Raw genomic sequence first — 24,630 nt, 5'->3', positions numbered from 1 at the left:
GCTCCAAATCTTCATCTTTCCTTGGTTCAAACCTAGATTTCATTAGTGTCTAATCTGAAACTAGCCACCACTGAAAATCTCTTTAATCCCTAGATCATTTCTGCTTCAGTGTTATTTAAAAAAAAAAAAAAAAAACACATTTTAATCTTTGCATAACAATGGATTCCTTAAAGTGACTCAAAGAGAGCTTTTATAAAGATTCTAACTCACTGCTTAATTGAAACCAAAATGAATGTAGCTCTTCACCTCACATATAGGTGGAAATATTCTCCCTCCTATTGATACAGCATTTTGTTAGCTTGATTCATAAATGCAAACAAGCCATGCTAAAGAAAGTTTCTTGAATGTCTGTCCAGGGTCAATTTTAAATCAGTTCATACAAAAGCTAAGGGCTAGGGCTTCCCTGGTGGTGCAGTGGTTGAGAGTCCGCCTGCCGATGCAGGGGACACGGGTTCGTGTCCTGGTGCGGGAAGCTCCCACATGCCGCGGAGCGGCTGGGCCCGTGAGCCATGGCCGCTGAGCCTGCGCGTTCGGAGCCTGTGCTCCGCAACGGGAGAGGCCACAACAGTGAGAGGCCCGCGTACCACACACAAAAAAAAAAAAAAACTAAGGGCTAAAATTGATAGTTATATAAGAGTGTCAGACCTTTGGAAAATAAGATATGCCTTATAACCAGGAACATCAGGACTACCTCTACATTTGCTGTTCATGAAGGGAGAATGAAATTTCTCTTATTTAGCCAGGTCTGGGAGTAGTTGAATGAACCAAGAGTCACCAGTGCAAACAGAACTATTTATTGAGGGAACTCTTCTAGGTACTGAAGATAAAGTGATACAAAGACTGTTTTATGGAATTTATATTATAGTGAGAAGGATAGTCACTAAACCAATAAATAAGAATATAATATGGCCATAAAGTCTGGAGCATGGGCTAATATGCATAATAAGTGACTTGTTCTCAGTGTATTGCCTGATGAATTAAATGGTATCCTTCGTCCACTAGGTCCAGCTCAATGGGCTGTACATTTCCTCTCCTCCCTATGCATGCATCTTGTGATGAATTGGTGTCTGATTATCATTAAATAGCCTGTGCTTTTAGCAACTCTTAGAAGAAGCAATCAAGATGGTTCAATCTATACAAAAAATAAAATCGTATTATCTATGTTTCTATAATCGATGGCCACCCTATAAAATACAATTCAGATAAATGAGTTCTAGGGAAAAGAAAATAAGGTAATTATAATAGTTAACAATTCTGTAGTGTTCACTGTGTGCCAGGCTGTGTTCTAAACCAATTTCTCTCAAATTTTATTGTGTGTATCAATCACTTAGGCTTCTTGTTAAATGCAGATTCTGAGTTGGTAGTTCCCAAAAAGGCATTGAGATTGTGCATTTCTAAGAAGCTTCCCAGTGATGCCAATGCTGCTGGTCAATGGGCCATATTTTGAGTATTGAGAGAATAAGCATTTTACATGAAGCTAAATGGAGGAGGAAACAAGGCAAGGAACTGGGGAAGGGCACATGGTGAAGGCAACTGCAACTGTAAAGGCTCAGAGGCAGGAATAAGATGTGTATACTGGCAGCAGATTGAAGTGGTTGGTGAAGAGGTAGGGAAAGTAGGGTGTGAAATTAGCACTATCCAGTGCAAATAAGAAGTGTGATTTCCACAATTGGAAAGTCAGTGCTTTCACACCTCAAGACCGAAGCTCTATCATTAGGTAGACTGGGATTCAAATCTTAACTACACTGTACTAACTGTGTGACCTCGGGTAAATCACTTAACTTGTTCAATTTTCTATTCATTTAAAAGGTGATAAACACAGGACGTGCGTTAGTTTAGAATTAAATGAGAAAAGCTTATAAACTACCTGGCACATACTGAAATCTAAATGAATATATAAACTAGCATTATCATTTATATAAAAAGCGTAAGTGGCAAAGGCTTAAAATTATAATTGATGCAGTTAAATCCACAGGTAAAAAGGTAATTGAAAGAATGAGTCAGAAATAGAAAGAAAAAAAAGGCAAAATTATGTTCCAAACGGAGAAATAACACTATATCTTTCTCATTGATTTTACTCTTCCAGACTAGGAATGAGTTTCATGTGGTTTGAGACAAGCTATCAGTTTCAAAGAAAAATTAGAGTCTGCTCTCTTTTTTATGGAACAGTCCATTAAGTCTATTCTTCCATGTGAGAGTTTCTCTTTTTTTTTGGAAAGTACTTTCCCTAAGTTTCCTTTGAAATCCCACTTCTGGGCTTCCCTGGTGGCACAGTGGTTAAGAATCCGCCTGCCAAGTCAGGGGACACGGGTTCAAGCTCTGGTCCGGGAAGCTCCCACATGCCTCAGAGCAACTAAGCTCATGCACCACAACTACTGAAGCCTGCCTGCCCAGAGCCCATGCTCTGCAACAAGAGAAGCCCGTGCACCACAACGAAGAGTAGACCCCGCTCGCCACAACTAAAGAAAGCCTGCGCACAACAACGAAAACCCAACGTAGCCAAAAATAAAATTAATTAATTATTTTTAAAATAACAAATAAAAAGAAATAAAATCCCACTTCTTCCAATTTTTACAGAACTCCCATAGAATAAATCTGCTTACACTTATGCTCACAAAACATTCATTTGGACATAGATTCTGGAATTTAATGTCTCATTCCAATGTAATTCAGTGTACTACCACATGCTCAGCAATGCATATTCAGTACTTACATTTCAATTAAAATGGATGTGCATCTCACTTTAAAAATATTTTTTAATTCCTCGGCTACCATCACATAACTTTTCTTCTCTTGCATGACTTTCTCACAATAGGAGGAAGAAAGTACCTGTACAGGTATTTAAATAAAGTAACTCTTGGAGGGCTGGCTGGGTAGTCTATAGCACTCTCATGTAGTCTCACAGTCAACATGACATATCTTGTTTGCAAAGCCTTGTTTAGACAGCTTAGGAAAGCCAGGAATACAGGGCTGGATAGGGTTTTCCCCAAAGGGCATTTTGATGTTTTGTTTATACTGTCCTACAGAAAAAGAAGGAGGCTATTGAAAGTGGCAAACGACAAACTGAGGACACTTTAAAAGAAGGCACTGACATACTTGATGAAGCCAACCGTCTTGCAGATGAAATCAACTCAGTCATAGACGTGAGTATTTCATGAAACCCAAAGTTAAAAGAAAGATGATAATGATACAAGCTCTCATAAATGGGAATCAATGAGAAATCTCAGTAGTATAAGCAAATACTGTTAGTTTCTTGTGGGTATAAAGTTGTTTTTGCCTTATTCTATTGTGACCGTGCTCACCCATTGGTAACAATTAGGACTTCACATTATTCTCTCAGTAGACATGAATGTCTGGTGAGGGTACTCACACACTCACACCAACCTGTATTTTTTTCACAGTGATGAAGGGCATTTCTTGTTCCTAGGATAGCACTTACAATCTGCTTCAGTATTCACAGAATATTAGTTAAAAGAGAAATGTAAAGCTACAAACAGACCTGTCTAACGCAGTAGATACTGATATGTGGTGATGAATGGTAATAGAAATGCAAATAGTGTAAAAGATCCCAATGACTATCATTTATGCTACAAAGTAGCATTTTTTTAAAAAGATTGTCAGGTTCTTCTTGGTATAAATTGCCTTCATATATTTCCTAATCTCTATCATTAAATAATAGCTTTTATTTTCTATTCTTTTTCTGCTAGGTTAGTAAATTTGAAGTTTCATAAAAACCTAAGTGTGTATAATTAGATCTCCAAGAGAAATTAATAAGTGAGAGGAGGCTTGGATTCACTTACTTAAAATACCTTCTTTTCTCTACATATCAGTATGTTGAAGACATTCAAACTAAATTGCCACCCCTGTCTGAGGATCTGAAAGGTAAAATAGATGACCTCTCCCAAGAAATAAAGGACAGGAAGCTTGCTGAGAAGGTGTCCCAGGCTGAGAGCCATGCGGCTCAGTTAAATGATTCATCTGCTGTCCTTGATAGGTATGTCATTTGTTGTTGGAAATATCTATGTATCTTGACACTTGTCCAAAAGTTTTGACTAGCAGAAATGGTAGAGAGTTGCTTTCAAAGCTTGATTTTTGTAATTATGCACATACGAGCTACATGGCCTTTCTGTGGAAAAGCCTAATTAGAAGGGTCTGGGCAAAGCTCTACTGGAGCAGCATCAAAAGTCTGAGTTAAAAGTAGATTCAAATATGGCATGGTGGGGAGTGAACATTGCCTTAGGCTACACTTAGAAAAAATATTTTCTGTTCTTTATTGGAGAGCACAGCAGTTTCCTTATTAGCATTTTAAATAATAATGTATAAACACACATTCTGCTTCAAATTTCAGTTTTATATTTTTAATGAAATCAAACTATTTATTGTTAAAAGGGTGGCTTTTGAAAATGTGGCTCCATACATAGCCTTTAAGTCCTGTTTTTTCTTTCAAATTCCACGGAGGCACTACATACTGCCCTGTGAAATAACAGCTCATTATAACTGGGATTCTTTTACGGGTCAGTGAGGGAGGGGCAACTGGTGAGGTGTGTTTGACTCGTAAACAGCCTTCTAGGTATAACTGGTGTGCTTCCCCTACAATTTCAGGGTTGTCATAACAAAATAGGTGTATTAGCCCCAAGAATAATTTTCCTAAATGAATCTGTATTTAATATACTCCATGTGTAAGGTTCTGTTTCAATACTTAATACTCTTGATACAAAGGAAAATATTAATGTTTGAAGACCCTGGGAAAAAATTTACATACAATTCATTTTATAACAATTTTACAACATTTTTTAACATTTTGCTAATTTATCATGAAGGGTGGTAAATGGAGCAGTAAGCTAGAAGTCAACAGAGGCAGGCTTCAAGTCCTTAATTAGCTTATTAGTGACATGTTGGTCATGTGACCTGAGACAAGCAATTTAACCGAGACTCATTTGGCCTCATCTGAGAAGTGGACCTACTCTAAAGAGATTTTGTGAACTTCATTCCAATAATATAGAACAAGTGCTCTGAAACCTGTGCGTGCTTCACAAATAACATAAAGAATCATCTCACTGCTCATACTTGCGTGGTGCTCATGGTTGCAGAAACTTCTGGAGGATGCTATGGGTACTTAAAAATACGTTGGCAGCATTTCACTGCTTAATTATTTAGGAATATGAGTTTAAACTGAAAACTACAATATAATACAATTAGTAGATACCTCACTATGGTTTGGAATTAACATAATTATACTGACCATGATCATTTGGAAGCCATATTTGTTATAAGTAAGATGTTCTTCATTTGAGTACCAACTGCTCTGATGTTCTTTTGGGGGGCAATCCCAACAGAATCCTTGATGAGGCCAAAAACATCTCCTTCAATGCCACTGCAGCCTTCAAAGCTTACAGCAATATTAAGGACTATATTGATAAAGCTGAGAAAATTGCCAAAGAAGCCAAAGATCTTGCACATGAAGCCACAGAACTGGTAAGAAACAAATAGCGTTATGTACTGAGAATGGAGGTCAATCTGTTTGAATAAGTACCTGAACTAAATTTCTCAAAGCTCTGGAAAATGCTAGTAAATTAGAATATTTGTTTTGTATTATTTTCAAAGGCTCCTTTTAAATTTTATCCTAAATAAATTCTCAGTCATAGCAAAACTCTTTTCTCAGTCACCTACTAATTTCCACTATTAATAAGGGTCTTGAAATTATCGCAGATGCCAAATAGTTTGTGCCACCAACTCGCAAAGGAAAAACAGTCAAACATAAGACTCTGAACAGGGAAATTTATCACTATTATTCCATATGCCTTCAGTAAGAAAGTGCCTTGGAAATTAACACCAGTGCTTATAGTCACATACAGATTGATTCTATGTAAAGTTTGATTATAAGGTGCACATTTTACAAACACGCCAGATCATATATTTCTAAACTATTATACTGTTTTTATCAGTTGAAATGTTTACCTTCAAAGCTACTTTTGGCTGCTGTCATTGTTCAAAATAAATTTGCAATTAATATTTTAGAGTTTTCGGGTTCTAAGTATAGCACATTATCTGAGTATCTTCAATAGCAACAAATCTTTTTCCTTTACATGTAGAGCAACATTTTGTAACCAAGTTTTGTGATAAACCTTGGTAATACTATTTCAGGTCAAATTTCATTTCATAGGAAGCACGTGGTGAGTTAAAATGTTCAGAACCATCACTTACTCCTTTGGCTTCACACAGAATCCCCCAAATACATCAGAATTTCAGGAGAAAAAGAATTTGATTGGACACTTGACTGTGAATGAAATATGCATAAATAGTGGGTGTTGAAGAAACAGATCCCTATTTTCTTTGCTTTGGTATTGAGCACAATGCTTTCATGGATTTCAGGGGTATTGGAGGTATTTGCCACACTCTTAGCAGGTTTATTTTATGGTCATGGTGAATGATGCATCATATTCCATCAGCAGTTAGTACTGTTTTGGTTTCTCTGGAATGAGCTCTACCAATACCATATGTTCTGTTTACTTCTTATTCAAAATCATGGCACAGTTATTACAGAAACTTCCCTATGTTCAATTATCCTTTCAAAAGGAACCATTTTTCAAATCTATTTAAAGATCCTAGTCTTCAAGTTCACCATTTTCATCTGACCCATGTTTTATTGGATCACCATTTTCAGCATTTAGCACAGTACCTGACAGAGAGTAGACACTCGTGAGTAAATGAATGAATGTCATTCTAATTGACATTTTTCATACCTATTTACAACATTTTGTACCAATAAAATCCTCACTATTGTCATTGCTTCATTTTCATGAACTTCTAACATTTTATGTTAAAGACCTGTTTATTTTCATCCAAATTTAATACTATCACTTTATCCTCAGGAGACTCTCATATTCAGGCCAACATGAAATATTCACTTTTCCTCAACACTGATGCTTATACATGATAGGCTAGCCAAACTCTAACATAGAGCTAGGACAAGTTTTTTGTTGTTGTTTTTTGTTTTAATTAGGACAAGTTTTACTGCATTACAGCATGTCCCCTTGTTATTGTTATTCCTTCTCTATAAGCCATGTAAAAATAATTAAGTGTCTGAAAAATTACAAAGTAAAAGCTAAAGAGAATCACTGATTTATTAAGTGGCTAACAACAAACACACAGAAGACTGATTTGGCCAGAAAGTTTGTTGGACCGTGTTTCAAGAACAGAATAAATAAAGTTTTAATTTTAATAATTCATTATATATAGTTCTATTATACTGGAAAAGAAATATATTTGCCATTAAATTGAACAATTACCTAGATAGTACTAGCATTCCATAAATGTTAGAGCTGGTATTATTGCTAGAGCTATAGATAAACACAGAAGAGTAAGATTAAGTTTATTATTTGTGTATGAAAGAGTCATTTGAGTCTAGTCCTGCAAAGCAGGAAGAATGTTTTCAATGAATTAGAAACAAAGGACAAAGAAACACAGCAGGAATTTATACAAGGAGAAAAAAGACATATTAGACAAGCAATAAAGCAATCAATTACTACGGTGAAGAAGATGGACGTAAGATAATATGAGAAGAAAAAAAGCATTGAAAATACCATAGGAAAAGAAACAAATGAATATGGAATAGTCTCAAAGCATAATTGACAGCATTTGTAAAGCCACTTCACTTTTAAAAATCTGCTTAAGTCTACCTATTTGTAGTGCACACATAATCAACAATGGAATTGAAAGGAAAATATGAATGAGAAAAAAGTTGATCCTTTATTTTAATTAAATAATAAGCAGGTGGAGGTTAAACAATTCAAGGTTGTAGTATAGTTCCTATGTGAAGAGTAACAGCCCCTTGTATATATAATTTATTTAAATATCAAAATGAAATATTATTTTAGGAACAGACATTATGAAAAAACACTATATTTCTATTAGTGCTAGGCAGATAAATACTATTATTATATTATTGGTACAAAAGATTGTTTTCCCTACACATGATCTCCAAGATAACGTCTCATTTTGTGCCTCTCATTGGTGGGCACAAGGAGAAAGAGAAAGGAAATATGTCACCGTTTAGAAAATAGAATATGAAGATCCAGTAATTCTTTTCTAATCTTTATTGCTTTGATGCTGTAAAAAGTCCTCAGACTCTAAAATAACAGAGAATTAAACCTTTAAAAAATGTTTCCAGATCATAGGTGAACTTAAAACCTATGTTATCAAGCAGATCAGATTTTAGAAGTAGATGAAAAGTAGATTTTATGTGCTGCTGGGTCCTTGGGATGACCACCAGAGGCAATAGGCACGGTGTCAGTAGCACTGGGAGATGAGACCCTCTGCCCTTTTCACTGGGAAGTTCTTAGATGCTCTGCACTTAAATCTGGTATATCCAAACGGCAAACAAAAGGAAGGAACAAAAAGGAAGTCTAATGTAGAATGGATTCCTTAGATCTGGTTCTTTAAGATCCTGAAGAATCATCACACAACAATAATCACACAATCTCCATCTATTCTGAAATGTTCTCCTCCTTCCTTCATTTCTTTCTTTTCTCCCTCTCTCCCTTTGTCAGGGTGAATAGAATGTGCTCTGTGATATATACTTCAGTGTAGAAAATGTAGGCAGTCCTCACCTTCCCTAGGTATCTTCCATTAAAAAAAAAAAGAATCACTTTTTCACTTCCCACAGCACCTGAAGATTTCTTTTTTCTTCTATACCCTCTTCTTTACACTGCAATCATTGTTATTGTCTGAAACTCTCCCTCTCTCTCTCTCTCCCCATCCCAACACACACCAACAAAATTCCTTAATACCCTCTAATCCAGAATCCTCTTTCTCAATTAGTCTCAGTCTCAGTGTTTAGTCTGATCTTCACTAAGAATCAGCACTAGAAATTGAGAAGAATTTATACTTGCTCTCAACACCAGTACACAATGTGGTCTTCCTCTTTATTCTCCAAATTCAAGTTCTGTCACTTGCTACAGTTACCCATCACTCCTGGGAGCCATAAGTCTAAATATCTTCGGCATGATCTTTCTCAGGCACATCTAGGAAAAAATAATATAAAATACAGAAGAAAGTGAGCGCAATTTGTAAGTAATGCATTTTCTCATAGAAACAATAATAGTGAGAGATAGTAAAGAACAGTGCTGTGTAAGTGATATGTAGGCTTTAGATGAACTAAAGAGAGGGGTGAAATTCTGAAAAAAATATTAGACAGGAGGAAAATATACCTAAAATTAAGTAAGTTTAAAGCCTTAGACACCTGATCCTAAAAATACGTGAACTGTGTAAGTGACTTCCCACTGTTGATTCCTTAGTATGAGGGGAGTAAAAATCCATAGAAACTCGAAGTTTTTTCTTCAGCAAACTTGAAGGAGTTTTTTCTTGATTTAGGGTCGAGTCTACAGAATAAATTGGATTTTTGTAAATTCACTCTTATGTGACAGATCAGTGGGGAGAAAAACCCTGATAGAAAATAAGGGTACTAGAAAGAAAAGTCAGGGAGCTCTGATAACATGGCAGTCTGAGTTAATTCAGATCCATCCTAATGTGAGAAATTCACAGAAATGCTAGGTAAATTCTAACTCCCCAAAATTTAACTCATACTTTATTTTATAAAGAGGAAACAAGGGGCTTCCCTGGTGGCGCAGTGGTTGAGAGTCCGCCTGCTGATGCAGGGGACACGGGTTCGTGCCCCGGTCCGGGAAGATCCCACATGCCGCAGAGCGGCTGGGCCCATGAACCATGGCCGCTGAGCCTGCGCGTCCGGAGCCTGTGCTCCGCAACGGGAGAGGCCACAACAGTGAGAGGCCCGCGTACCGCAAAAAAAAAAAAAAAAAAGAGGAAACAGAAGAAAATCTAAAAATAAAAACGAGAGTAAAACAGAATAGCACATTCTAGAGCTGGCAGCTTGGTGACTCAATGAATTTGGAACATAATATAGATCATATGTCTAGGGACTGGGATTTTAAAGCCCAGGCAGGGAGAGAAGACATCACAGACATCATCCTAAACCTACAAAAGAAGGAGTCTTTTTTGACTAATCGAAAGTATGCAAAACCGTGAGACTTGGAAACAATTGTTCTCATCAACAAACACTCCTTCTAGCCCAGAACGTGCCAAGGAGCCTTGTTACTTTTCATGCCTCCAGTTGTGAAAAATGTCTCTCATAAGTTGCTAAAACCATAAGCCTGTGGACTGAAGTCCAAATTTATACTGTATATATTTATATATGGGTTGAAGTCCATATGGTACAAGACTTTCCAAGCTAAAAATTTAATGGGGAGAGGAGGGAACTGATCCTGGTTCTTGCAACCTCTAGAGCATCTAGAAGGACACAGGAAAGTGGTCTGTTTAGATACACTATAAATAATCAAGTAGGAAAGAGGGTAGGCAGGCAAAGTATGTAACATGATCCTGAAGTTATTAAAAAATCTGAAAGAGAATATACAGTAAACGTGTTTAAAAGTATTGAAATGTTAAAAAGAATAGAAAAGAGTGATAAAAAGAAAAAATACAGAAGATTACAGAAATTTGTAACAGAAGCAAATAAAATTTCTAAAAATAAAATATATAGGAAAACAGAATGAGTTAATAGAAAGAGTTGAATACATTGCCTAGAATGCAACAAGTATGGTAAAACATAAAAGGAGTGTAAGAAACAAGGACTATAGATTGTAAAAATGAAATGCAAATCTATTAGGAGTTCCAGAAGTTGAAAAGGGTGAGAACGGGGAATAGTAATAGTAAAAGAGATACTGAAAATTTTCAAGTGCTGGTGAAGGATATGATATGATTTCTCAAGTTAAGGAAGCCTATCACAATAAATAAAATAAGTCCACACCTGGAAAGATCATTGTTAAACTACAGAAACTAAAGAGAAAAAGAAAACAAAATCTTAAAATAATTAGGGAGAAAAGTCTTTGAGTCAGATGCCAACTGCACAGCCACAGCATCCGGGGCTTTGAAAGATGTTGCATCTCTCTGCTTTCTACTCTGGGCATTCTGCTCCCATGGCCTGCTGCCACCATTTCACAGCTTAGTGACTGTGGTGTTTTCCTCTTCCTACTTCCTTTTACCAGAAAATAATGTCTCCAGTATTAAATTTTAAGCTGAAAATAGACCTCGAGGGGACAGAAGCATGAATAACTCTGTGAGAATTTCATTTGCACTATTTCACAAGTAATATTCCATGATTTTCATATAGGTAATACTTGGTGTATAGTAGCTGATCACTAAATGTAAATTGCCCCCTGCCATCTCCAAACATTGATACTAGGAATCTAGAAAGGCTAGGATGCTCCAGATTTTCAGAATGAACAAGATATATACACTGCCAAGAGAGATAGGAAAGTTGAATAGAGAAGAAAATTTCAAAGAAAAAATAAAATTACTTTCTTTCCCTACTTAGTTTGAGATCATCTATGAATATTTATTTGAATGTAGATGCCTTGTAGGATTTTTTTATTGATTAGAATTAGGTTCAAGTGGTGTGCCAGAATTTCCTAATCAGGCTGTGGAAAGAAGATAACAGAAGATTCTGAGGGTTATCTTTTCGTCTTGTTTATGGTTTTCTTTGCTGTGCAACAGCTTTTAAGTTTCATTAGGTCCCATTTTTTTATTTTTGTTTTTATTTCCATTACTCTAGGAGGTGGATCAAAAAAGATCTTGCCGTGATTTATGTCAAAGAGTGTTCTTCCTTTGTTTTACTCTAAGAGTTTTATAGTGCCTGGTCTTACATTTAGCTCTCTAAACCATTTTGAGTTTATTTTTGTGTATGGTGTTAGGGAGTGTAGCTGTCCAGTTTTCCCAGCGCCATTTATTGAAGAGACTGTCTTTTCTCCATTGTATTTCCTTGCCTCCTTTGTCATAGATTAGTTGACCATAGGTGCGTGGATTTATCACTGGGCTTTCTGTCCTGTTTCATTGATCTGTATTTCTGTTTTTGTGCCAGTACCATATTGTCTTGATTACTGTAGCTTTGTAGTATAGTCTGAAGTCAGGGAGTCAGATTCCTCCAGCTCTGCTTTTTTCCCTCAAGACTGCTTTGGCTCTTTGGGGTCTTTTGTGTCTCCATACAAATTTTAAGATTTTTTTGTTCTAGTTCTATAAAAAATGCCATTGGTAATTTGATAGGGATTGCATTGAATCTGTAGATTGCTGAATCTGTAGATTGCTTTGGGTAGTATAGTCATTTCCACAATATTGATTCTTCCAATCCAAGAACATGGTATATCTCCCCATCTGCTTGTATCATCTTTAATTTCTTTCATCAGTGTCTTATAGTTTTCTGCATACAGGTCTTTTGTCTCCCTAGGTAGGTTTATTCCTAGGTATTTTATTCTTTTTGTTGCAGTAGTAAATGGGAGTGTTTCCTTAGTTTCTCTTTCAGATTTTTCATCATTGTATAGGAATGCAAGAGATTTCTGTGCATTAATTTTGTATCCTGCAGCTTTACCAAATTCATTGACTAGCTCTAGTAGTTTTCTGGTGTCATCTTTAGGATTCTGTATGTGTAGTATCTGTATGTATAGTATCGTGTATGTATAGTATCGTGTCAATATAGTATCCACATCACTATTCTGTATGTATAGTATCGCAAACAGTGACAGCTTTACTTCCTCTTTTCCAATCTGTATTCCTTTTATTTATTTTTCTTCTCTGATTGCCATGGCTAGGACTTCCAAAGCTATGTTGAATAATAGTGGTGAGAGTGGACATCCTTGTCTTGTTCCTGATCTTAGAGGAAATGCTTTCAGTTTTTCACAATTGAGAATGATGTTTGCTGTGGGTTTGTCGTATATGGCCTTTATTATGTTGAGGTAGGTTCCCTCTATGCCCACTTTCTGGAGAGATTTTATCATAAATGGGTGTTGAATTTTGTGAAAAGCTTTTTTTGCATCTATTGAGATGATCATACAGTTTCTATTTTTCAGTTTATCAATATGGTCCACCACATTGATTGATCTACATATACTGAAGAATCCTTGCATCCCTGGGATAAATCCCACCTGATCATGGTGTATGATCCTTTTAATGTGTTGTTGGATTCTGTTTGCTAGTACTTTGTTGAGGATTTTTGCATCTATATTCATCAGTGATATTGGTCTGTACTTTTCTGTTTTTGTAGTATCTTTGTCTGGTTTTGGTATCAGGGTGATGGTGGCCTCATAGAATGAGCTGAGAGTGTTCCTTCCTCTGCAGTTTTCTGGAAGAGTTTGAGAAGGATGGGTGTTAGCTCTTCTCTAAATGTTTGATACAATTCACCTGTGAAGCCATCTGGTCCTGGACTTTTGTTTGTTGGAAGATATTTAATCACAGTTTCAATTTCATTACTTGTGATTGGTCGGTTCATATTTTCTGTTTCTCCTGCTTCAGTCTTGGAAGGTTATACCTTTCTAAAAATGTGTGCATTTCTTCCAGGTTGTCCATTTTATTGCCATAGAGTTGATTGTAGTAGTCTCCTAGGATGCTTTGTATTTCTGCGGTGTCTGTTGTAACTTCTCCTTCTTCATTTCTAATTCTGTTGATTTGAGTCCTCTCTCTCTTTTTCTTGATGAGTCTGGCTAATGGTTTATCAGTTTTGTTTATCTTCTCAAAGGACCAGCTTTTAGTTTTACTGCTCTGTGCTATTGTTTTCTTTGTTTCTATTTCATTTATTTCTGCTCTGATCTTTATGATTTCTTTCCTTCTGCTAACTTTGGGTTTTGTTTGTTCTTCTTTCTGTAGTTCCTTTAGGTGTAACGTTAGATTGTTTATTTGAGATTTTTCTTGTTTCTTGAGGTAGGCTTGTATAGCTGTAAACTTCCCTCTTAGAACTGCTTTTGCTGCATCCCATAGGTTTTGGATCGTCGTGTTTTCATTGTCATTTGTCTCTAGGTATTTTTTGATTTCCTCTTTGATTATTTCAGCAATCTCTTGGTTATTTAGTAATGCACTGTTTAGCCTTCGTGTGTTTGTGTTTTTTACGTTTTTTTCCCTGTAGTTCATTTCTAATCTCATAGCATTGTGGTCAGAAAAGATGCTTGATATGATTTCAGTTTTCTTAAATTTACTGTGGCTTGATTTGTGACCCAAGATGTGATCTATCCCGGAGAATGTTCTGTGCGCACTTGAGAAGAAAGTGTAATCTGCTGTTTTTCGATGGAATGTCCTATAAATATCAATTAAATCTATCTGGTCTATTGTGTCATTTAAAGCTTCTGTTTCCTTGTTTATTTTCATTTTGGATGATCTGTCTATTGGTGTAAGTGAGGTGTTAAAGTCCCCCACTATTATTGTGTTACTGTCAGTTACCTCTTTTATAGCTGTTAGCAGTTGCCTTATGTATTGAGGTGCTCCTCTGTTGGGTGCATATATATTTATAATTGTTATATCTTCTTCTTGGATTGATACCTTGATCATTATGTAGTGTCCTTCCTTGTCTCTTGTAACCTTCTTTATTTTAAAGTCGTTTTTATCTGATATGATTTTGCTACTCCAGCTTTCTTTTGATTTCCATTTGAATGGAATATCTTTTTCCATCCTCTCCCTTTCAGTCTGTATGTGTCCCTAGGTCTGAAGTGGGTCTCTTGTAGACAGCATATTTATGGGTCTTGTTTTTGTATCCATTCAGCAAGCCTGTCTTTTGGTGGGAGCATTTAATCCATTCACGTTTAAGGTAATTATCAATATGTATCGTCCTATGACCATATTCTTAATTATTTTGGGTTTGTTTTGGTAGGTCCTTTTCTTCTCTTGTGTTTCCCACTTAGAGAAGTTCCTTTAGCATTTGTTGTAGAGCTGGTTTGGTGGTGCTGAATTCTCTTAGCCTTTGCTTCTTTGTAAAGCTTTTGATCTCTCCATCGAATCTGAATGAGATCCTTGCGGGGTAATCTTGGTTGTAGGTTCTTCCCTTTCATCACTTTAAGTATATCATGCCACTGCCTTCTGGCTTGTAGAGTTTCTGCTGAGAAATCAGCTGTTAACCCTATGGGAGTTCCCTCGTATGTTATTTGTCATTTTTCCGTTGCTGCGTTCAATAATTTTTGTTTGTTTTTAATTCTTGCCAGTTTGCTTACTATGTGTCTCGGTGTGTTTCTCCTTGGGTTTATCCTGTACGGGATTCTCTGAGCTTCCTGGACTTAGGTGGCTATTTCCTTTCCCATGTTAGGGAAGTTTTCGACTATAATCTCTTCAAATATTTTCTTGGGTCCTTTCTCTCTCTCTTCCCCTTCTGTAACCCCTATAATTCGAATTATGTTGCATTTAATGTTGTCCCAGAGGTCTCTTATGCTGTCTTCATTTTTTCACTCTTTTTTATTTATTCTGTTCTGCAGCAGTGAATTCCACTATTCTCTCTTCCACATCACTTATCCGTTCTTCTGCCTCAGTTATTCTGCTATTGATTCCCTCTAGTGTAGTTTTCATTTCCATCATTGTATTGTTCATTTCTGTTTGTTTGTTCTTTAATTCTTCTAGGTCTTTGTTAAACATTTCTTGCATCTTCTTGATCTTTGCCTCTATTCTTTTTCGAGGTCCTGGATTTTTCACTATCATTATTCTGAATTCTTTTTCTGGAAGGTTGCCTATCTCCACTTCAGTTGTTTTTCTGGGGTTTTATCTTGTTCCTTCATCTGGTACATAGCCCTCTGCCTTTTCATCTTACCTATCTCTCTGTGAATGTGGTTTTTGTTCCACAGGCTGCAGGATTGTCGTTCTTCTTGCTTCTGCTGTCTGTCCTCTGGTGGATGAGGCTATCTAAGAGGCTTATGCAGGTTTCCTGATGGAAGGGACTAGTGGTGGGTAGAGCTGACTGTTGCTTTGGTGAGCAGAGCTCAGTAAAAGTTTAGTCCCCTTGACTGCTGATGGGTGGGGCTGGGTTCCCTCACTGTTGGTTCTTTGGCCTGAGGCAATCCAACACTGGAGCCTACCTGGGCTCTTTGGTGGGGCTAATGGTGGACTCTGGGAGGGCTTACACCAAGGAGTACTTCCCAGAACTTCTGCTGCCAGTGTCCTTTTCCCCACGGTGAGACACAGCCACTGCCTGCCTCTGCAGGAGACCCTCCAACACTACCAGGTAGGTCTGGTTCAGTCTCCCCTGGGGTCACTGCTCCTTCCCCTGGGTCCCAGTGTGCACACTACTTTGTGTATGCCCTCCAAGAGTGGAGTCTCTGTTTCCCCCAGTCCTGTCAAAGTCCTGCAATCAAATCCCAGTAGCCTTCAAAGTCTGGTTCTCTAGGAATTCCTTCCCCCATTGCCAGACCCCCAGGTTGGGAACCTGACATGGGGCTCAGAACCTTCACTCCAGCGGGTGCACTTCTGTGGTATAAGTGTTCTCCAGTCTGTGAGTCACCCACCCAGCAGTTATGGGATTTGATTTTACTGTGATTGTGCCCCTCCTACCACCTCATTGTGGCTTATCTTTTGTCTTTGGATTGGGGTGTCTTTTTTTGGTGAGTTCCAGTGTCTTCCTGTCGATGACTGTCCAGCAGCTAGTTGTGATTCTGGTGTTCTCGCAAGAGGGAGTGAGAGCACGTCCTTCTACTCTGCCATCTTGGTTCCTAATCTGTAGCCAGAGTCTTTTGATATCATTGCTATTGATCAATACATCACATAGTTAAACACTGCGAATCTTACAATAGGAGTAAACATTAAGGTATTTCTAATGAATATCTATTTAGAAATGTGGTCATATCGTCTTTTCAGTCTGTCTTATTTAATATTTGCTTTGTGTAATTGGATGAATCAAAATACATAAAGAATACTTGCAAGGTCATTTTGAGTTTTTATTTCCTACATAAAGAAGTGTGCAAATATTGGCAGAATACACATTGCATTCAAAAGGCCCAATATAATATAGTGTCAATCAAGTTTTAAACTTTAACTCTCATATATCTTGTATTTTATTCTGCCAGTGATTACTTAGGAGTCATTCAAACAGTAATTTTGACTTCTTATTAATATCTATAATCATTGGGATTTAAAGTTTGTACCAGTGTAGTGTTAATGGAGAAATAGTATAATCCATAATAGGTATGACAATTGAATCTGTCAGTAAAACTGGTGAACATTTTTTCTCCATCAGCCATTCAGCAACTTATATAAGAACTGATTCACACAAGAACAAATATGAAAAAGTCAGTGAGGATCTAAGTTACGTAGAAAAATATTGAATCTGTGTGTGAAAACGGTATTCATCAAGCCAGCTGACTTTAGTGATTTTCTTTGTACATGATACACTCATTTGTGTCAATAACTTTAAGAAAATCTATTGGAAGCAGAATAACAATCTTCTATTTGATTACCCGGAATTTGGCATATTTAAAAATTGAGGGCATAAAGTGTTAAAAATGAAATCAAAGAGTTTGTTACATCAGTCAGCAACACAGAAACTCTTTGGGGTGATGCTATAATGCAATATAAATTTAAACTAATTTTATTCAAGGCAGCAATGCTCTCAGACCTGGTATTTGAGATTTCCACCAGTAGGAATAAATACAATAATAAATATATGAATAATCAAGATTTGAAATTGCCATGTTGAGTTTGATTCTGGACATTAAATGGAAAGAAAGCAATAAGCCCTCTGAGGAGGTTTTCTAACTCAATAGACCTTTATCCATTGACTGTACTCAAAATCAAGACTCCTTGTGGTACCCACCCATCCTACCCTCAACAGCTTGTCAGCAGCAAGCCAGTGGCACCCAAGGGTGATGGAGCAATGGCTCTCATGCTGTGACTGGTGAAAACCTGTTCTCAATTAGTTATATACTTTAAAATCCTCTCTCAATTGTCTTTCGTGGTGTTCTCAAGCTGCAAATTCGCAGTCATGAATTCTAAATTCTCATGAGTAGTTTTGGAGATTTTCTATTTCATCCCTTGGTCTCCTTTGTGTGCTCAGTTGCTTCCAGTCCTCCAGAGACTCATCTAACCCCTGTCCCATTTTAGGATATTATGCAATGCTAGGATCTACAGCCTTTCTTTCACCAGATTTCTGACCAAAGTCATTCTTTGGGTTCTTTCTGAACTAATTTTTGATTCATAATTTCATTTTAGTATCCTGTAGATTTTTAAAATATGGGTTATATTAAAACACCTTTAAAATCAATATACAATGATTTTCTTTTTTAAAAATTGTGTATGATCTTTTCAATTATTACAAAAGCAGTTCATGTCCATTATAAAACAAAATAGGAAATACAGACAAGCAAGAGGGAGAAAATCTAAAATGTGTGTAATCTCACCAACCACAAAACAATGACTTTTATAATGTTGTTTATCTGTCCATACTTTTCCCTGTGCAAATAGCTTTTGTACAAATGGGTAATTTTTACATAACTGTTTTGTAGCTTAATATATCTAGTAACATCACTTGCACATTTTTCAGTGTTCTCAAAAGTTATGTCTTTTAAAATGTATATAGGGCTACATTCCACCATTTCTTCCAAGAATTTATTTTATTATAGTAAGAAATTTTTCCTCGATTTTTAACAACAGCCTAACATGCCCAAATATAAATTTCTTCTGATAAATATTTTACATAAACACACTGCAGCTAATTATCAGCCCTTACATATACCTCTGCACATTTTGAACAGTTTTCTTTATTAAAAAGATATTGAATTTAAAATCATCTAAGTCACATATTATCTTGACACATTATCCCCATTGGAAATGTGCAAGACTTGTCTTCTAAAATAAATTATTTCATAAAGAGGAAGTAATGGAATAGGCTATAAACCACGCTGATGAATTTTCAGCTAGTACTTTCCTTAGAAAACAAAAATAAACAAAAACAATTATGCATCTCTCCTTAGCACCAACTTTTTCAATGAATTCAGAAAATTTATCTCTCATAAAGAAGTTAGTAGAGGAACATTTAGAAAAATAATAAAAACGTAATATAGAAAAAAATATAAACAATAACTTTTAAATTTGCTTATTTAAATAATACATCAGTGGGGTGTGGGTATACCATCCTGATAAACTTAACTTTAGGTCTCACCTGCACATCTCCTCCCCCTAAGAGAGCCTCCTCTGACAACACTTAGATATTTCCATACTCCATTATGGCAATCATCATTTTCTTTATAAGGATTTTTTGGTTTGTCTCTCCACTCCAGTTCCATTAGAGAAGGCAGAGTCTTTCGATCTTTGAATAATCAGAGCTTACTCTGGTGCTTGAGAGAGCTAAAAACTTTTATTGGGTAAATCAGTCAATTCATTCATCTGTTAGTCAATGACATGGTGCCTAAACAAGTCACTATGAATACTTAACAAATAGTAGGAAGAAGAAAACTAACATGTATTAAAAGCCAATTAAGTGCCAAGCCTCTGTTAAATCTTTGTAGACTTTATCATTTTACTTTTTCCTGTATCCTTCCTTCTCTGATGTTTTAAATTATCTCACATTTTCTATAAATGATTATTAGCTAATAAAACATATAGCAACCTACATGTAATAATAGATCCTATTTTGTGTGATATAATAAAAGGTTTTAGATAATTTATAAATACATATATGTATATATACACAGAGAAGAACTTATTTATAAAAATACAGTCTCTAAAAAGCAAGTAACAAAATATCTTGCAAGTCTAAGAACCTCATTTATATTTCACATATGCTGTAGACACAGCCCAGAAACTCAGATGTGATGCTTATAAATATGCATGAAGTATAATTAGCTTGGAAAATGCTGCTTCATCACCTGTCCTGATATTGCTGATGTGCTTCAGTGACTTACTAAGCAATGTTGGAAAATGAACTCTCCAAATTCCAATGAATTGAAACAGTTCTGTTCATCCATAACGTATTAGTGTTTTCCATTCTGTTATCATATGAAAGACTTGTCTTTTAAACCTGGATTGTTAGTACACTGCTTATAGCTGACAGTTGTACTCCATCAGCTCTTTACTTTAATATTTTGAAGTGCTTCTTGAAACATTGAAACGTGTCTTATTCCTCCACATCTCTTGAACCCAAACCTCTCATTTCCAATGCCCTTGCCTAAGGTTACAACTCTATTTTCTCTGGCTCATACTATTACAATAGTCAACTGATACCTCCTTTTCGTCCCACACAGCTGCCCAATTCCTCTTCTGGACTATTGCTCTGAGCATACATTCCTACTCAGAAACTTTTAACGGCTCCATGTTGCTTGTTGTCCAGTTTCCTTAGTCTAACGTTCAAACTTTCCAGAAACCGACTCCAAACTACCTAACAGCCTTACTTCTTAACACTGCCCTTCATAAAATCTACAGTCCTTTGCAACCAAAATACTTGCTGTCCCATCCACACATCAAAATTCCCTGTCTCCTTGTCTTTCCTTACCTTGTTGCTACAATATCTCCTACACCCCCATGTATACCACCCACCTCCTTACATCTGAGCAAGGAGTAGTTGACTAAGAATCCAGGAAGAAATCACTGGCTTCCTGAAAAACAGGAAAGACAAGAGGTCTGGAAGCAAAAGGTAGGCAACACTCATAAATGCAAGATAAGAAATTGGCAGCAGGGAAGTTTATCAGCAGATGGACTTCAGTCAGGATTCAGTCGTGTTGCTGGATGATGGTGCAGAGGTCCAATGGAAGATCATTGAACTGATAATCATCTAGTCAGACTCATCAGAAAACTTGAGAAAGGCCACCAATATCCAATATCAGGAATAAAAGAGGTGAAATCACAGCAACTTCTGCATACAGTAAAGGATAATAAGAGAAAATTACGAACAACTTTATGCCAAAAGTTAGACATTTTGAATGAAATGGGCAAATTCTTTGAAAATCACAAACTACTGAAACTCATCCATAAATAAATAACTTGAATAGCCCTATACTCATTAAGGAATTAAATTTGTATTTTAAAACCCTCACATACATGCACATGTGTGCACGTGCACGCACGCACACACACACACACACACACACACACACACACACACACAATTCAGTTCCAAATGACTTCACTGGTGAATTCTACCAAATATTTAAGAAAGAAATAATAAATTCTTCAGAGAATTGAAGAGGAGAAAATATGTCCTATCTCATTCTAAGAGGCCAGTATTACTATGATACAAACCAGACAAAGACATTACAAAAAAAATGAGAAAATTATAGACCAATATCCCTCATGAACATAGATGCAAAAATTATGGGCAATGTTAAAACAAATCAAATCCAACCATTTATTAAGATAAGGTACAAACTAGAAGCATATATTTGCAAATTACATATATGATGAAGGATTTGTCATATTATGCATAAATATCTTTCAAAACTCAATAAGAACAAAAAACCCAGTTAAAACTTGGACAAAAAATGTGAACGCTTAGCCAAAGAATAAATAAATACGCACAGGAAAAGATGCTCAACATTATTAGTCATGAGGAAAATGCAAATTAAAACCAAATGATGTACACACCTATTAGAATGTCTAAAATTTTAAAAGACTGACTATATCAAGTTGTGACAAGGATGTAGGCAAACGTAACTGTCATACACTGCTGGTGAGAATTTAAAATAGTACAAATAATTTAGAAAACATGTTGATAGTTTCTAAAAAATGTAAGCATACATCTGCCAGATAATCTAGCCACTCCACTTAGAGGTTTCCACTCCAAGAGAAATCAGCATATGTTCATACAAAGATGTGTACACAAATGTTCATAGCAACTCTATTTAGAATAGCCAAAGCTGGAAATAATCCAAATGTCCATCAAGAGATGAATGAATAAATAGGTTGGGGCATATCCATGTAAATAAAAAAAGGGATCACATGTTGATACACACACAACATGGATAAACATCAAAATAATTACACTGAATGAAAGAAGCCAGACAAAAAGAAGAGTACATACCGGATGATTGATTCTATTTGTATAAAATTCTATAAAATGCAAACTAATAGTGATGGAAAGCAGGTCAGTGTTTGTGTGGAGATGGGGGAAGACAAGGAGGGGTGGAAGGGAGGAATTGAAAAGAAATGATGGGTATGTTCTCTACCTTGATTGGCAGTTTCATGGGTGTATAAATGTCAAAACTTATCAAATTGTAAATTTTAAATATGTGAAGTTTTTTTATACCTCAATAAAACTGCTGAAGAGTGTAAGAAAGTAGAAAAAAATAAATATTGCCCATCGCTGTTCCTAATCCCTCCACAATTTCCACGGCTCCGACTTTAGCCTCTTTACATGTTGTCTGGCCCTTCTCTTCTCTCTTACCTCATTTCTTTAATTTTCTCATGGACAGCAAGTCAACTCTCTCTCCCTCCTTTACTCCCATGCCTCACTTTGCATATCCAAGATTAGCTCTAAAATGTTGGTTGTTAGATACTCACCAGATTATGTTCTTGTGGAGAGGAATTCACACGTTAAGGCTATGGGGAAAGCTTGCTTTGTCTGGTTTCATCTTGTACTGTGAATGACCTGTGTTATCCTGATGGTTCAGGATCATCATTATCAACATTAGTTATTTTACTACAATAATATTGGCATCTACTGAAACCTATTTCATCCTTATCGATTTGGATTTCTGAGATTTAAAAACTCTTCTCTCTAGTTGTTGGTTTTCTCTTTCCTCATTGTCAGACAGATTGTCAGCTGTCACTTCGGCTGTTTTCATGTGCCTATTTAGAGAATCTTCATCCTTCTTTCTTTGTAATTTCCTTTCTCTAATCTGTTTTGATTCAGGAAACCTATAACCAAGGGAGTAAGAACGGCATATAAATTTGGAACAAATATAGAACCTGAGTGGGTAATGGAGGCTTATTTTTTTTGAGTAAGGTACATTGGATTTGTGCCATTTATATTGACACTCTTCCTTTTTTTCCAAAATAAATTACACTTATGTGGTGTCACTGTACCTGATTTCTCACAGGAAACTGCAGGACTAAGAATTTATGTGTTCTCAGTTGAAGAGAGTGTCCATTTCCCATAGAATAATTTGTCAGGGTTGTCACACAGCTCTTTTTGCATGTGCTAGATATAAATGCACAATGTTTCTTTTTGTTTATGTAGATGTTTCCTATATGTCCCTTTGTAGATGTCATAGTATTATATAATCAATCCGTTCTATGAACAATAGATTATTTAAAACTGTTGGAATAACACCTTAAAATAAATTTTGCCACTACAGTAGCAAGTTCTGTAATCTCTCCTAGTTTAATGTTTAAATCATATGACTGATAAAAAATGTTATTAAGGCACTGGAGATGTATTTGAAGAGTATTATGTCTGGGCTAACCTGAGTTCAGATCTATAACTTCAACAGTAAGTTATTTAGCATTCTCTAGCTCGTCTTGCACCCTGAAATACTCTTCCAATTTAAAATTTACAGGTAAGATCCTATTCGATTTATCTTTTGGTATTAACGTACTATGTAATGATTCTTGAAGAGCAAACACTATTAAAATGGATAGCCAAACGTTCATTTTAAATGATCGTTTTCCCATATCACTCTGTTGTCTTTGTGTCACCTCTTATGGTCCAAGGTTCAACAAATCCATCTTTGCTAGGAGATGACTGTGGCTCAGAGATTTTCATTTAGAAGATTTTGTTTTGCCCTAGTACTCTGAGATGCATTTCAAAACAGAAGCAGTGTTCTTCCTCATTTCAACACCTAGGGGACAGAAAATGCTCCCCGACTTACCCCACAACTTGAATGACATGTGCTTAGGGATAAAGTCAAGGATGTGCTTAGTTCTTAATTTGCTTGACCATTCGACAGCACTTGATAGTACTGACCAGTTTTGACCTTGCAACATAGCAAGTCATCATACTCTGAGCCACTTCTGTATCTCTTGATTTCCATAATATCATGCTTTCCTAGGTTCTCTTTGTCCTTTCTGGAATCTCAATCACCCTGCCAGCCCAGCTTTCTGTACCTGCCTTTAAATGTTGGGATTCCTAAGGGTTCTATTCTAGGCTTTCTTCTCATCTCCCAATAAACAGTCTCCTGACTTCAATCACAAATATGTGCTGATAATCTATTATTCTGCATATGTAGCCCAGAATGCTTTCCTGAAGGTAAACTCTGTGTACCAATTGCCTGCTAGGTATCTCTACTCCATAATTCTTTTGTTTTAGATATGTGACACTTCTTTTTCTGTCCACAGGCAACAGGTCCTCAGGGTTCATTACAGGAAGGTGCCAAAGGCTCTCTTCAGAAAAGCTTCGGGTTTCTTAATGAAGCCAAGAAGTTAGCAAATGATGTAAAAGGTTAGTGTGACCACTTTTTATTATTATTTTAAGTTTAATTGTAGTTGTAATTGGTAGGATATTTTATCACATTATTGGAAAAGTGTAATTGTTGCAGCATAATTTTTATGATTGTTTTTACTATCTAGATTTAGTGCAAGTAAACTCTCTCATCAGTTTTACAGTATTTTGCCTTCACACCTCATTTTGCACTGGGCAATACTTCATAATTTTTAAACCTAATTTCTATAGCATCATTTCATCTGTATATAGAGTATAGGAACTTTTAATGTATGATAAATTTTAAAGAGCACCAAACCCCACCTTTTTTTTTTTTCGACTTTAGAAATCATAGTCACAAAGGAATCAATCAGGCAGATGTAATATAAATATCCTTGGGAAACTTTCGATTTAGTGGGGCACGTCTCGAAAAGTTTTCACCTTTTAAATACACTTTTAGGTATTTTATTCCTAAT

At 36.2% G+C, this 24,630-nt stretch overlaps 1 protein-coding gene across 2 annotated transcripts in view; it reads left to right on the top strand.

Annotated features, from left to right (window-relative positions):
* LAMA2 (laminin subunit alpha 2) overlaps window positions 1-24,630 on the top strand; it is a 447,101-nt gene that overhangs the window by 336,029 nt on the left and 86,442 nt on the right. For both annotated transcript variants that reach the window (XM_027086788.1, XM_027086780.1), the window contains exons 37-40: window positions 3,027-3,143; window positions 3,831-3,994; window positions 5,337-5,475; window positions 24,073-24,175. In XM_027086788.1, the coding sequence (XP_026942589.1) occupies window positions 3,027-3,143; window positions 3,831-3,994; window positions 5,337-5,475; window positions 24,073-24,175 (523 nt within the window). The remainder of the gene's footprint in view (window positions 1-3,026; window positions 3,144-3,830; window positions 3,995-5,336; window positions 5,476-24,072; window positions 24,176-24,630) is intronic.

Source organism: Aethalodelphis obliquidens, unplaced genomic scaffold (assembly GCF_003676395.1).
Source record: "Aethalodelphis obliquidens isolate GAN/ISIS:26980383/991018 unplaced genomic scaffold, ASM367639v1 scaffold3, whole genome shotgun sequence".
Taxonomy (NCBI): Eukaryota; Metazoa; Chordata; class Mammalia; order Artiodactyla; family Delphinidae; genus Aethalodelphis; species Aethalodelphis obliquidens.
The sequence above is the reverse complement of the archived record's forward strand: the minus strand, read 5'-3'. Positions and strand labels throughout refer to the sequence as shown.